The following is a 14,315-nucleotide window of genomic DNA, read 5'->3' on the forward strand; positions in this document are numbered from 1 at the left end:
AATTGTTTTTTAAATGAATAAATATTGTTTAAAAAAAAGAAAAGAAGGCTACTCTTTTACGACAGGCAGCAAGGGATATTTTATTTGCGCTTCCCACAGGCAGAATAGCACAAACCATGGCCTTTTTTGAACCAGTTATGGAACACTGGTCGGTGCAAGTGGTTTACACCTACCTAATGAGCCTTGCGGAGCACTCACTCAGGGTTTGGAATCGGTATCTAGATTAAAAATCCCATGCCTCGACTGGGATCCGAACCCAGTACCTGCCAGCTTGTAGATCGATGGCCTAACCACGACGCCACCGAGGCCGGTCCGTCAAATAAGATACAAGGAAACAATAACGAGTAAACATCGCGATTCCCAGCTTCATATTGAGCTGATGACACATCGCGAAATACCAGTTTATCTTTGCGGCACTGGTATTATCAAAGAGTTAGCACTGCGACTGAGAACCTTAAGGGTCTTACCATGGGTCTCACCTTCTCGGTCTATCTCTGGGTCTCTCTGTGGGTCTGTCCTTGGGTCGATGTATTATAGGATTCGGCTCAAATGATTGCGTCTTAATTTTCCTTGGGAATTCATCTCATTGTCACATGATAAATTGTAATCGCTAACTGCTGGCATAATAATTAACTGCCTACTTGTGATATACGGAGTTATTGGTAAATATTAGGGGGCGGGACGTAAAGCGCTCATTCGATGCGCGGTGTGTCTGGGATCGATCCCTGTCGATGGACCCATTGGGCTATTTCTCGTTCCAGCCAGTGCACCACGACTGTTATATCAAAGGCCGTGGTATGTACTGCCCTGTCTGTGGGATGGTGCATATAAAAGATCCCTTGCTGCTAATCGAAAAGAGTAGCCCATGAAGTGGCGACAGCGGGTTTCCTCTCTCAATATCTGTGGTCCTTAACCATATGTCTGACGCCATATAACCGTAAATACAATGTGTCGAGTGCGTCGTTAAATAAAACATTTCTTTCTTTCTTTCTTTCCTTCTTCTTAATCACGGGGGAGGCACGTAGCCCGGTGGTATAGTCTTCCTTGATGCGACATTGTCGTTAAATAAAACATTTCTTTCTTTCATTCTTTGGTAAGTATTAGAGTGATCTTTCCTTGGGAACATGTATTTTATTTGCTTTCCCTTTGGTTTATAAAGGGGTACTGAGGAGTCGTTCGTCCTAAACGTGTAGTTTAACATAAATAAACTTTTAACATGTAAGTATACATGCATATTAGTAATTATATTTGTCGGAAACATGTTTTAATGAGTGTATATACTCTTTAGCAACTGACAGAGTGTTAAAAACTGAAGAGGAGGGGAGGGGAGAGGAAATTTTATTAAACTTATCCTGGGTCAGACATGGGTGTGAGTCGGACAACACTGAAGGCAATCTAAGTGAAAACATTCTTGGTGTAAAATACTGTGTAGAACAATCCTTATTTTTTTTTTAAATTGTTCTTATGGCTAATTTTGCGATTCAGTAAAGGTGTTTAATGCCATCGAATTAAACAATCCCTTCTAAATGAAAACACCCAATTTTAAAGTTTTTACGAGGCAGAATAACCCCCGAACCCCCGAATCCTTATCACTGCCCCCTCCCCCTTCCCACTGTTTATTTATTTATATATGTATATAAACAATATGTGATATATTTGGGAGTTATATCCGTTACATTTGTTGCCATATTCACACACACACACACACACACACACACACACACACACACACACACACACACACACACACACACACACACACACATATACTAAAAGGCAAAAGTTATTGTGACACACAAAAGACAAAGAAAATTGATGATAGGTTTTTACTGCCATGTATGAAACGTTATAACATGGAAAGAGAAATGTACGAAAGTATGGAAACGAGCAATAGTCCATGAAAAGGGCACCTGTCATATGCAAATGAGCCACATCACTAGAGGGGGTCCAGAGCGAAGTTAACACAGTTAGTAGTTATTACACAGAAAATGTAAAATATCATATACATGTAATAAAGCACACACGCACACGCGCGTGCGCGTACACACAAAATGTGATACACACACAAAAGTATATACAAATGTATACATACTGGCGTAGGAAGCGCGAGGGGAGGGGCAGCAGCGATGCTTATATATATATATATATATATATATATATATATATATATATATATATATATATATATATATATATATATATATATATATATATATATATATATATTAGTAGTCTTCAAAAAAAGTATTTATTGGAACAGGCTATAACAAAGTTTGGTCAACAGGTGTCAATTTCATTGCTGTTAAAATAGGTTTACCCCTATCCCTCTCCAAAACAAAATATTTGTAGTCATTAATTTTATAAGTAACATTTTAGCAAAACTGTCAAGAACCATTATGAGTGATCCATTATACCGGTATTAAAGGTGCTATCTCAATGTTGCACAATGACAGCTATTACAATCATTTTTTATATATATATATATAAAATTTTGGTTTAACATTTAAAGAAGACATAATATGCCCATAAATGATTATAGAAAATACATTTTATTGGAAAATCTTTATCACAGCTCGCATATAACTATGATATAGTACCTTTAAATTGTTGCAAGATTGTGTAAATTTCTCATGTACTTATATTGAATTTATATTCAATAAATATGCTTGTCATAATTAATAATTTATGCTGCAATTCAAAATAATCAGTTAACTTGCAGTTTTAAATTAAACGTTTGTTTGAGGGTGAATGAAATTGACACATATCAAAATGTGTTATAGTCTGTTCCAATAAAGGTCACAAATCACCTATTTACTGATATCTTTAGTTTAATTTCAAGAGTAAACACCACCTTGTACGTCAATGAGAGCCCAAACAAGTAAATGCTAAATTAGGTAGAGTATCACTGAATGGGTATTTACAAAATATTTACTTGTCAGTTTAATATGAAAGAAATAATCGACGAAAATAATTTTTATTGTATTTCCGACAGTACTTTAGTGACGAACGTTCAGGTATGTTGATCAAAACACCGAAACACATTCCATAGTTTGCACATGCATCACGCAGTTGCCCCGTACACGTGCGTGGGGTGTCATTCTCGATTTTGACAATTTCCAGGAAGGTCCATTAATGACTGTGGAACATTATTTCTGTCAATCTTTTTCATTCTGTTGATCATACAGTTGTTATCGTTTTAGTCAGTTTTATTGTTTGAATTTGCTATTTACTGATAAAAAAACCCGTCAACTTTCAAATTTCACTTCTGACCCCAATCGTCCTTCAAGATCCTTGGTGGTCATAAAACCTACTGTAATACTGAACTACCGGTTGTAACGTTTGCCCAATTAATTCACTATTATCATATAACCATTTCCCACAGTTAAATACCTTACAAATTTGGCAATTGTAAATTCTTATTAGAGTTCCCCTACTTGTTTTGAAGAGTATAAATATTAAATTTTTCTGTTTGTCTTGTTATCCGGTTGTGTCGAGGCAGGTGCATTACATATTAGCGCCCAGTTGCTTTCACTTACGTCTATTGCATTGTATTCTTGTTTAATTTCCACCACGTAGGTAGATTACATTGTGCATTTAAATTTCATTATAGTGTTTACAGTAATCTTGTCCTGTTGCATCCACATAGGTACCCAACGTACTTTGTAGGATTGTCCAATTGCTTTCACGTAGGTATACATCACACTGTAGTCTTTTCCTGCTGTTTCAAAGAAGGTATGTTCTCGCGCTTAAAAATGAAAATGTCGGGAAATTCCTGAGAAAAAAACACCCATTATTTGTGTCGCCCTGTAACAGTGTCCTATGTGGCAGCTGCAGCAGGTTTCTTCTCTTTCTCTATACTGGCCGAATGTCGAAATAACCAAATCTTAGACAACAAGTCATGTCAGGTCATAGTGTTTAACGACTGGCCTCGGTGGCGCAGTGGTCAAGCCATCGGACTACAGGCTAGTAGGTACAGAGTTCGCAGTCCGGTACCAGCTCCAACCCAGAGCGAGTTCTTAAGGGCTCAGTGGGTAAGTGTAAGACCACTGCACCATCTTCTCTCTCACTAAACAACTAACCCACTGTCCTAGACAGACAGCCCAGATAGCTGAAGTGTGTGTCCAGGACAGCGTGCTTGAACCTTAATTGGATATAAGCACGAAAATAACTTGAAATGAAATGAAGTGTTTAACGTGCACATTCAGAGCAAGCTGTCATGGGCGCATGTGTTGACTTACGTCGGTTCCTTCGTTCAGGACAAGAATGGGGGTGGTGGTGGGGAGAAGGGACCGCCCACTCTTGACAAGTGCAAGAGAGCACCAGCAGCCCGACCAGGGTCGGTAGTGGGCGGGGTATTTGTGGTGCTATTTAATTTTGAAATGTCCCGAAGGATCGAGTCCAAAGTTGAAAGGTTTGCGCAATTTTGGCGCATGATTTGGAATGGATCATCGAAAGAAAATTTAATTAGCTATTTGAGTGATTTTGTGTTAAATATGCTGTCGTTCCGCTTAAACAAGCATTATTTTCTAATTGCTAGTGTAAACTGTTTCCACTCAGAAATGAGTCCAGTGCAGGAATAATTCCATGTTTATTGTGTGGGGGATTTAGCCCAGTCGGTTGAGTGCTCTTTTATGGTGCTTGCGTCGCAGGATCGAACACACCTCGGTGGATCCATTCAACTGACTGGCATTTTTCTCTCGTTCCAGCTAGTGCACCACAACTGGTCAAAGGCTGTGGTACATGCTTTCCTGTATGTGGAAAAAAGTAAAGTTTGTTTTATTTAACGACGCCACTAGAGCACATTGATTTTTTTATCTTATCATCGGCTATTGGACGTCAAACATATGGTCATTCTGACACTGTTTTTAGAGGAAACCTGCTATCGCTACATAGGCTACTCTTTTACGACAGGCAGCAAGGGATCTTTTCTTTGCGCTTCACACAGGCAGGATAGCACAAACCATGGCCTTTGTTGAACAAGTTATGGATCACTAGTCGGTGCAAGTGGTTTACACGTACCCATTGAGCCTTGCGGAACACTCACTCAGGGTTTGGAGTCGGTATCTGGATTAAAAATCCCATGCCTCGACTGGGATCCGAACCCAGTACCTACCAGCCTGTAAACAGATGGCCTAACCACGACGCCGTCGAGGCCGGTCGTATGTGGAAAAGTGCGTATAAAAGATCCCTTGCTGCATTAGGACAAATGTAGCAGGTTTCCTCTGATGACTACGTGTCAGAATAACTAAATGTTTAACATCCAATAGTCGATGATTAATTAATCAATGTGCTCTAGTGGTGTCGTTGAACAAAACCAACTTTATCTGTTTCGACTCAGAAATCAGCTCATAGCAGGGATAATTTCATGGGTTTGTCTTTTTTTCAGGGTCGTGTAATGAATCTGAAGTCAGATGTGACAACGGCCGCTGCATTTCGCGTATGCTGAAGTGTGTAACGTACGACCACTGTGGGGACGGATCCGAGCTCTGTTCTGACGACAGCAATTGGTGGATCTGGATCTTCATCGGCTTGGTCGTTTTACTTCTCATTGTCCTCATTATCTTGCTAATCGTGTTTTGTATTAAGCGAAAGAGACGTTCGGCAAGTAGATACATTCAGATGATAGTAGATTCCATACTGTGACAGACAGATATGCACACATACAGACAAAGACACACACACACACATATACACACATACGCACACATATACACAACACTCACACAGACACACACAAACACACAGACACACACACACACACACACACACACACACACATATACACAGCACTCACACAGACACACACACGCACATATACACACATATACACAACACACACAGACACACATACACACACATATACACAACACACACACACACACATACACAACACTCACACAAACACACACACACACACACACACAAACACATGTAAACAGAAACAGGCACAGACATACACACAGACATACACACATACAGACATACACACACATACATACATACACACACATATGCATAAAGAAAGAAAGAAGTGTTTTATTTAACGACGCACTCAACACATTTTATTTACGGTTATATGGCGTCAGACATATGGTTCAGGACCACACAGATTTTGAGAGGAAACCCGCTGTCGCCACTACATGGGCTACTCTTCCGATAGGCAGCAAGGGATCTTTTATTTGCGCTTCCCACAGGCAGGATAGCACAAACCATGGCCTTTGTTGAACCAGTTATGGATCACTGGTCGGTGCAAGTGGTTTACACCTACCCATTGAGCCTTGCGGAGCACTCACTCAGGGTTTGGAGTCGGTATCTGGATTAAAAATCCCATGCCTCGACTGGGATCCGAACCCAGTACCTACCAGCCTGTAGACCGATGGCCTGCCACGACGCCACCGAGGCCGGTCACATATGCATAAACACACACACAAACACACACATACACACACACATATACACACATACACACACACATACATATACATACATGCACGCGCACACACACACACACACACACACGCAAAACGACACATGCCGTTTCTATAGAAATTTGGCTATTTGAAAATTTTAGCACAGTAGAAGTTCCCACCTGACCGGCCCAGAGAACACCCTCATGGGTCGGAGTTGGCTCGTCTGGCCTTTTGAAACTGGCATCACTCTTCTTACCACACTGTAGATGGCGCTTATACCAGTCCCTTTTGAACCTCGAATTTGGGAGCGCCTAACTCGTCGCTTAGCACCTTTCTTCTCCCACCAATTTAATTGAGGCCCTGTGGGGGCCTTGGATGAAGTTGCTAGAGAAGCTAGATGGATGGTAGATGGTGCTTTTCGTTTAGCAGCGGTAGCCACTGTAGAGTTCTCCTTGGACTATGTAGACCACTTGGTCATCAGCTCATCTAAAGAAGAGCCAAACAGGGACTCCGACTGTATGGGAGCAGTTTGAAGTTCTTGCTGGTGGTGCCGGGAGAGGGACATCTGTCTAATAACAACATCCCGCCTTGTCAGCAAGATATTGGCCATAAGCCTCTGTTTCAGCTCAAGGGAGGCTAAACTTGCAGCGGTACCTGCTTGTGCCTAGAGGAGGGAATAAGCCTCATCTGGTAAATCTTCCAGGGATTCTGCTCTGTGAAGAGCTGTGAACCACCAAGCAACATGAGACTGCATGAATATGATCCTTCATATCATGCCTTCCCACTCAGTGGCCTGAACCAACGGAAGTGTAGGTAAGGGATCAGATTTCTGTTCCAAAACCTTGGCTGGTCTCGATGGAGGGAGTAGAGGTAATTCTACTGTCTCACCCAAACTAGGTGTTAGGGAGTGGCTCTCATATGCCGCTGCAGGTGTGATTAGGGGCCTGGCTCACAGTCTTACCCTGAACCATCGATTTTGGTGTCGATGGAGGTAGGGGACCCCGAAAATGCTGACCAAAATCAGACTTCAGTACACCTCTGATAGCCAGATTTATACGACAGAGGTGAAAACACTGATCCTATCCAGCTGGCAGAAGCTGCAGGGCGAGATGGAGGGTCCATGGGAAAACGATTCCCATCACTCGATTCCTGTTTAAACAGGAAACACTTGGCAGTAGCATCTGCTTCCTTATACCCATCTGTAAATACCATAGACTCTGTGTCCTCCTCCACGTCCATTAGTGCTGACGACTCTTGTCCCTGGCGATGTAACGTGTGGGACTCTGATCCTGATTGCACAGAGACCAAAGATGTGTGATCAATTTCCAAACCAGAGTCGGAAATGTTTTCACGTCTCCTTTTACAAGGAGTTGAGGTCGGTGAAGGACCCGAGTGCTGAGCTCCCCCTTGAGGGATCACTGTTAGACCAGGCTACAGGTTGGCTTAATCCTAACATACTGGTCCACTGTGGGCCCGACAGTCCCAAACTTGAACTGGCCCAGTCACTTGTTGCCCTGAGGTCAAGTTGGTACCTGTCCCCCTGGTTCATACTTGAAAAGCCCGAACATCCGGTCGGGTTAGGGCTGGTGTGCTGTAGCAATCCCGCACCAACAGAGTTAGTGGTGGCAAGCCGGGGAAAGTCATTTTTTTTGCAGATTTTACATTTTTAAGTTTAACATTTGACAAAATTAATAACTCTTATCATTACTGTTTGATTTTCTTAATCCTGATCCTAAACTTAACCTATTTTCTTTCTGTGGGAGGCCCTCCATGTCCCATTTTGACTGTGGTTGCATTCAATTCCATAGCGCCATACACACCAATTTATTTCTGACAAAAACACTGCTACTGCTAGTGGGAGGGCCAGGAGGTCCTGGTACCCTGCAGACCTGTCCTGTGTAGCACAATCCTCTAGTGAGGGAGCGTGCAGAGTCCCAACAGGGACTGTAACTTGGGCCTGGACAGGCTTCTCGGCCCTGCGAGTACCCAGTGAGGGAGCGCCCATCGAAAACGTTAAAACTTCGGGATCTCCCTCCAAGAGTTGACTAGGTATTTCAAAATCATCGAATGCCGGCATTGGTACTTGTGGGGGTGTGGAGACAGGCGTGTCTCTCTTCCCCGAAAGCGATTTACGCGATTGACCCGTTCCTTTTGTAAGCGAGACTCTTAACGCGTCCCACTTCGCCGCGGTCCACTGAGCACAAAGTACACATGGCGCGGTGCACGAACACGGACGACATATTAAATTTCCTTAGCCAGCTTGGCGTTGCAAGTCATGCCTACCACAGGACACGAGTTCAATGAATAAAGTAAACCACATCATTTCAGTGCCGAGCCGAGAGTAAAAAACGCTTGCGCAGTCCGAATAATGGTGCGGCCCGATATCAGGTCAGTAAATTGTTATATTTGGCTATAAGGATGGGCTAACTGATGTCACACCCAGTGTTTATTGTCGTAAGCATTGAAATAGAAAGACACTGCATAAGCAGAACCGGTCTTAGTGGCGCAGTGGTTAAACCATCAGACTACAGGCTGGTAGGTACAGGGTTCGTAGCCCGGTACCGGCTCCAACCCAGAGTGAGTTCTTAAGGGCTGAATGGGTAGGTGTAAGGCCACTATACCCTCTTCTCTCTCACAAACCAACTAACAACTAATCCACTGTCCAAGACAGACAGCCCAGATAGCTGAGGTGTGTGCCCAGGACAGCGTGCTTGAACCATAATTGGATATAAGCACGAAAATAATTTGAAATGAGAAGATGCATAAGCAGACCCTAGAGCACCCCCGTTCAGTAATGTTCCGGTTGCATATGTAGGTGCTGACGGGTTTATTCCTGCAGTGTGTGTATTAGTGGTGAATATGCAAATTATTTGTTATCGGCGAACTCGAAGGTATTTAGCGTCAAACGTACAATTTTTGTTGTAGACTATTAGAGCGGGAGTCTTTGCCTACTATGTGGTAGTCGGCCATTCCGCGTTTTCGCTATAGAATAAACTCTGACTGACAGAGCGTTTATAACCGTCCAAATGTTCGTCTAGCTCTCGCACGGCAGAGTACTCGAGCTGATGGTCTGTGTGTAGCATTCTGTGTAACTGTTCATCAAGGGTATGCAACTTTATGACAAGTCTGCTTGCCTGTTAAACAATTAGCGTTGAAACAAGCATTCTGAGAGTACTGCTAAAGCAATTCATGTCCCCTCCCAGACCCAACGAATTTTCAAGGGCTATAACTCTGTTAAAATGGGTAAATTGCCATGAAAGACAAACTTGATCTGTAAGAGTACATGATAATAACAAGTATTTTTCCTTCCAAAGGTGTCTGTTTCTAACTTTGATGAGATTATCTACTTGAAAAACAGAAGTGCTATTCTTCCCAACTAAAACGATTGGTCTAAATATTGAGTGATTTTAAAAAACTAAACAATAAATACAATAATAATAAAAAAACGCGTCATTTGCTGCAGTTGGGTATCATGAACAGTATTTATTCAACCCAGAAGGTTAACGCTTTGCACAAAATCAATTTATTACGTTATCGATCGAGTACAAAATGTTCATTTTGTTACATGATTTATTTTTTAAATGGCACATGATGAAAAACATGGTATACTTTGAATAATAGACGATTGTTCCACTATTATCTTTTTCTACAGTCTATAGCCTTGTTTTTTTCAGGATAAAATACACTTCTTTATTTTTTCAGGATACCTTTTTTTTAGGTACATTGTAGGTATTCCATTAGCAAATCTTTCATCATTCAGCCACTTTTATCATTAACTATTTTGTCTATCCTTTCAGAAGGATCCACATGACGACGCTCATTATACTCTTCAGCCAGCCGCTACAACAAACGCACCTCAGCCAGCCGCTACAACAAACGCACCTCAGCCTGCTACTATAAGAAAAGCATCTCGGGCATCTGCTAGAAGTAATGCACCTAGGCCAGCTGGTGAAAGAAAAGCATCTAGGGCATCTAGGTCATCTAGGTCATCTGGGTCATCTAGGTCAACTAGGTCATCTGGTGAAATATATAATTAGCCATTTCATTCTGACCAGTCATCCAGCCAGTACACCAAAGGTCGTGGTATGTGCTATCCTGTCTATGGGATGGTGCATATAAACGATCCCTTGCTGTCAATCGAGAAGGAGTAGCCCTTCAATATCTTTGTGGTCCTTGACCATATGCCTGACGCCATATAACCATTAATAAAATGTGTTGATTGCGTCATTAATAAAAACAATGCCTTCTGACCAATGACTCAGCCATAATATAACAACCGTGAGGAATAGAAATTTTAGTACATGGTGTAAGCCGCAACCAGATTTATCTCCTGGATTGGGTGGGGAGGGGAGTATCTGATTCATCACGTTATCCATCATCCGCTAAATTTGATTGCATTGAAATTACTTGTCTAGAAAAGCTTCTATGTCCACACATTTACATCCTTTAGCCTTAAGTGGATACTGGGTGCTGCCACGACTGATATACCAAAGGCCGTGGTATGTGTTATCCTGTCTGTGGGATGGTGCATATAAAAGGGAGACGTTTGTTTTGTTCAATGGCACCATTAGATCCCTTGCTGCTAATGGAAGAATGTAGCGGGTTTCCTCTCTAAGAATATATGTCGCAATTACAGAATGTTTGACATCCAATAGCCAGTGATTAATAAATCAATGTGCACTAATGGTGTCGTTAAACTAAACAAACTTCTGTTTTTAAATAATGAGTACTCATGACGATTTCCACAGTGTGACGACATGGGTGTATGTCTTAACCTATCCGTTCATATACATGTATATAAAATGTGCTTTGGTAATAGACCTTTGTATACCTTTATGTTTCTATATATTTGTTTCCTATGTATATACCAGGATTTCTCTGGCTTAAATACCACCTTCAAGGAAGATTATAAGACGAAATAATAAGCGGTCATGTGGGAGAAACAAAGTACGTCCAAGGCGGTTAAAATTTCGACGTTGGACGAATTTTTTCCCGTATTACAAGTGTAAAAATTTTCACCACTAAGGATGTACATTTTTTTTTTTTATCCCACATGACCCCATATGATGGAGTCCTTTTCTTTCATCCATTCTGGAAATAAACTATTATTTTACATGGACAGACAAAGATGGCTGAACAAGTAACTTTATTTGACCACTTTATCATAAATAAACTACACTGTCATAAACTTCAACACTACATATTAAAAAGATAGCTTTTATAATGCTCGTTTTAACAACAATATCGATCTAAAACTGTTGTCTGATCACGAAGTCGCATGAATATGATGCCGTATATTATCGACGACGTAATACTCCGTTTGTTAAACTTAATGACCTCATAGCATATGACAAATAGAAATATCTTCATAGCACTCTTTCATGGAATAGCTCTGTCCTATATACCGAAGAATAAGAGAATAATCTTTTCTGCAATAGTCAGGAGGGATAGTAAGCATTATCGGATGTAGGATAACAATGGAATACATACGTTTTCTGCCGATTGATGTTAGTTTGTAATAGTGATGTTCCAATAATCGGATGTAGGATAACAATGGAATACATACGTTTTCTGTCGATTGATGTTAGTTTGTAATAGTGATGTTCCAATAATCGGATGTAGGATAACAATGGAATACATACGTTTTCTGTCGATTGATCTTAGTTTGTAATAGTGATGTTCCAATAATCGGATGTAGGATAACAATGGAATACATACGTTTTCTGTCGATTGATGTTAGTTTGTAATAGTGATGTTCCAATAATCGGATGTAGGATAACAATGGAATACATACGTTTTCTGTCGATTGATATTAGTTTGTAATAGTGATGTTCCAATAATCGGATGTAGGATAACAATGGAATACATACGTTTTCTGTCGATTGATATTAGTTTGTAATAGTGATGTTCCAATAATCGGATGTAGGATAACAATGGAATACATACGTTTTCTGTCGATTGATGTTAGTTTGTAATAGTGATGTTCCAATAATCGGATGTAGGATAACAATGGAATACATACGTTTTCTGTCGATTGATGTTAGTTTGTAATAGTGATGTTCCAATAATCGGATGTAGGATAACAATGGAATACATACGTTTTCTGTCGATTGATGTTAGTTTGTAATAGTGATGTTCCAATAATCGGATGTAGGATAACAATGGAATACATACGTTTTCTGTCGATTGATGTTAGTTTGTAATAGTGATGTTCCAATAATCGGATGTAGGATAACAATGGAATACATACGTTTTCTGTCGATTGATGTTAGTTTGTAATAGTGATGTTCCAATAATCGGATGTAGGATAACAATGGAATACATACGTTTTCTGTCGATTGATATTAGTTTGTAATAGTGATGTTCCAATAATCGGATGTAGGATAACAATGGAATACATACGTTTTCTGTCGATTGATATTAGTTTGTAATAGTGATGTTCCAATTATCGGATGTAGGATAACAATGGAATACATACGTTTTCTGTCGATTGATATTAGTTTGTAATAGTGATGTTCCAATAATCGGATGTAGGATAACAATGGAATACATACGTTTTCTGTCGATTGATATTAGTTTGTAATAGTGATGTTCCAATTATCGGATGTAGGATAACAATGGAATACATACGTTTTCTGTCGATTGATATTAGTTTGTAATAGTGATGTTCCAATAATCGGATGTAGGATAACAATGGAATACATACGTTTTCTGTCGATTGATATTAGTTTGTAATAGTGATGTTCCAATAATCGGATGTAGGATAACAATGGAATACATACGTTTTCTGTCGATTGATATTAGTTTGTAATAGTGATGTTCCAATAATCGGATGTAGGATAACAATGGAATACATACGTTTTCTGTCGATTGATGTTAGTTTGTAATAGTGATGTTCCAATAATCGGATGTAGGATAACAATGGAATACATACGTTTTCTGTCGATTGATGTTAGTTTGTAATAGTGATGTTCCAATAATCGGATGTAGGATAACAATGGAATACATACGTTTTCTGTCGATTGATGTTAGTTTGTAATAGTGATGTTCCAATAATCGGATGTAGGATAACAATGGAATACATACGTTTTCTGTCGATTGATATTAGTTTGTAATAGTGATGTTCCAATAATCGGATGTAGGATAACAATGGAATACATACGTTTTCTGTCGATTGATGTTAGTTTGTAATAGTGATGTTCCAATAATCGGATGTAGGATAACAATGGAATACATACGTTTTCTGTCGATTGATATTAGTTTGTAATAGTGATGTTCCAATAATCGGATGTAGGATAACAATGGAATACATACGTTTTCTGTCGATTGATATTAGTTTGTAATAGTGATGTTCCAATAATCGGATGTAGGATAACAATGGAATACATACGTTTTCTGTCGATTGATATTAGTTTGTAATAGTGATGTTCCAATTATCGGATGTAGGATAACAATGGAATACATACGTTTTCTGTCGATTGATATTAGTTTGTAATAGTGATGTTCCAATAATCGGATGTAGGATAACAATGGAATACATACGTTTTCTGTCGATTGATATTAGTTTGTAATAGTGATGTTCCAATAATCGATTATAATCGAACATTGATCAGTCTGGCTCTATCAATGTTATGATCGGTTACAAAAATCCATAATCGATTTTCTGTGAAAATGTTAACTGTAGTAGTTGTTCCTGTTTAGATGTTATTGTTGATGTAAATATGATGGGGTTTGAGTTTGTTTTCATGTTTTCATGAAACAAAAACAAAATATTATATAGTTATTAAATGTAAAATTAGCCATTTGAAGGGTGAACACGACAAGAGGTTCGTGGTCATCATAATTAAATCCTTCCTAAAGTCCATACAATTCTAACCGATTTGAAAGTTGATCGGTTGGTGCTTA

At 39.8% G+C, this 14,315-nt stretch overlaps 1 protein-coding gene across 1 annotated transcript; it reads left to right on the forward strand.

Annotated features, from left to right (window-relative positions):
* Nucleotides 1-4,263: 4,263 nt before the first annotated feature.
* LOC121389065 lies at nucleotides 4,264-7,139 on the forward strand. The gene is made up of 3 exons (XM_041520681.1): nucleotides 4,264-4,336; nucleotides 5,387-5,605; nucleotides 7,036-7,139. Exons 1-3 carry the CDS (start codon nucleotides 4,264-4,266, stop codon nucleotides 7,137-7,139), a joined length of 396 nt encoding a protein of 131 aa, XP_041376615.1.
* The last annotated feature ends 7,176 nt before the right edge of the window (nucleotides 7,140-14,315 follow it).

The sequence above is a fragment of the Gigantopelta aegis genome, chromosome 14 (assembly GCF_016097555.1).
Source record: "Gigantopelta aegis isolate Gae_Host chromosome 14, Gae_host_genome, whole genome shotgun sequence".
Taxonomy (NCBI): Eukaryota; Metazoa; Mollusca; class Gastropoda; order Neomphalida; family Peltospiridae; genus Gigantopelta; species Gigantopelta aegis.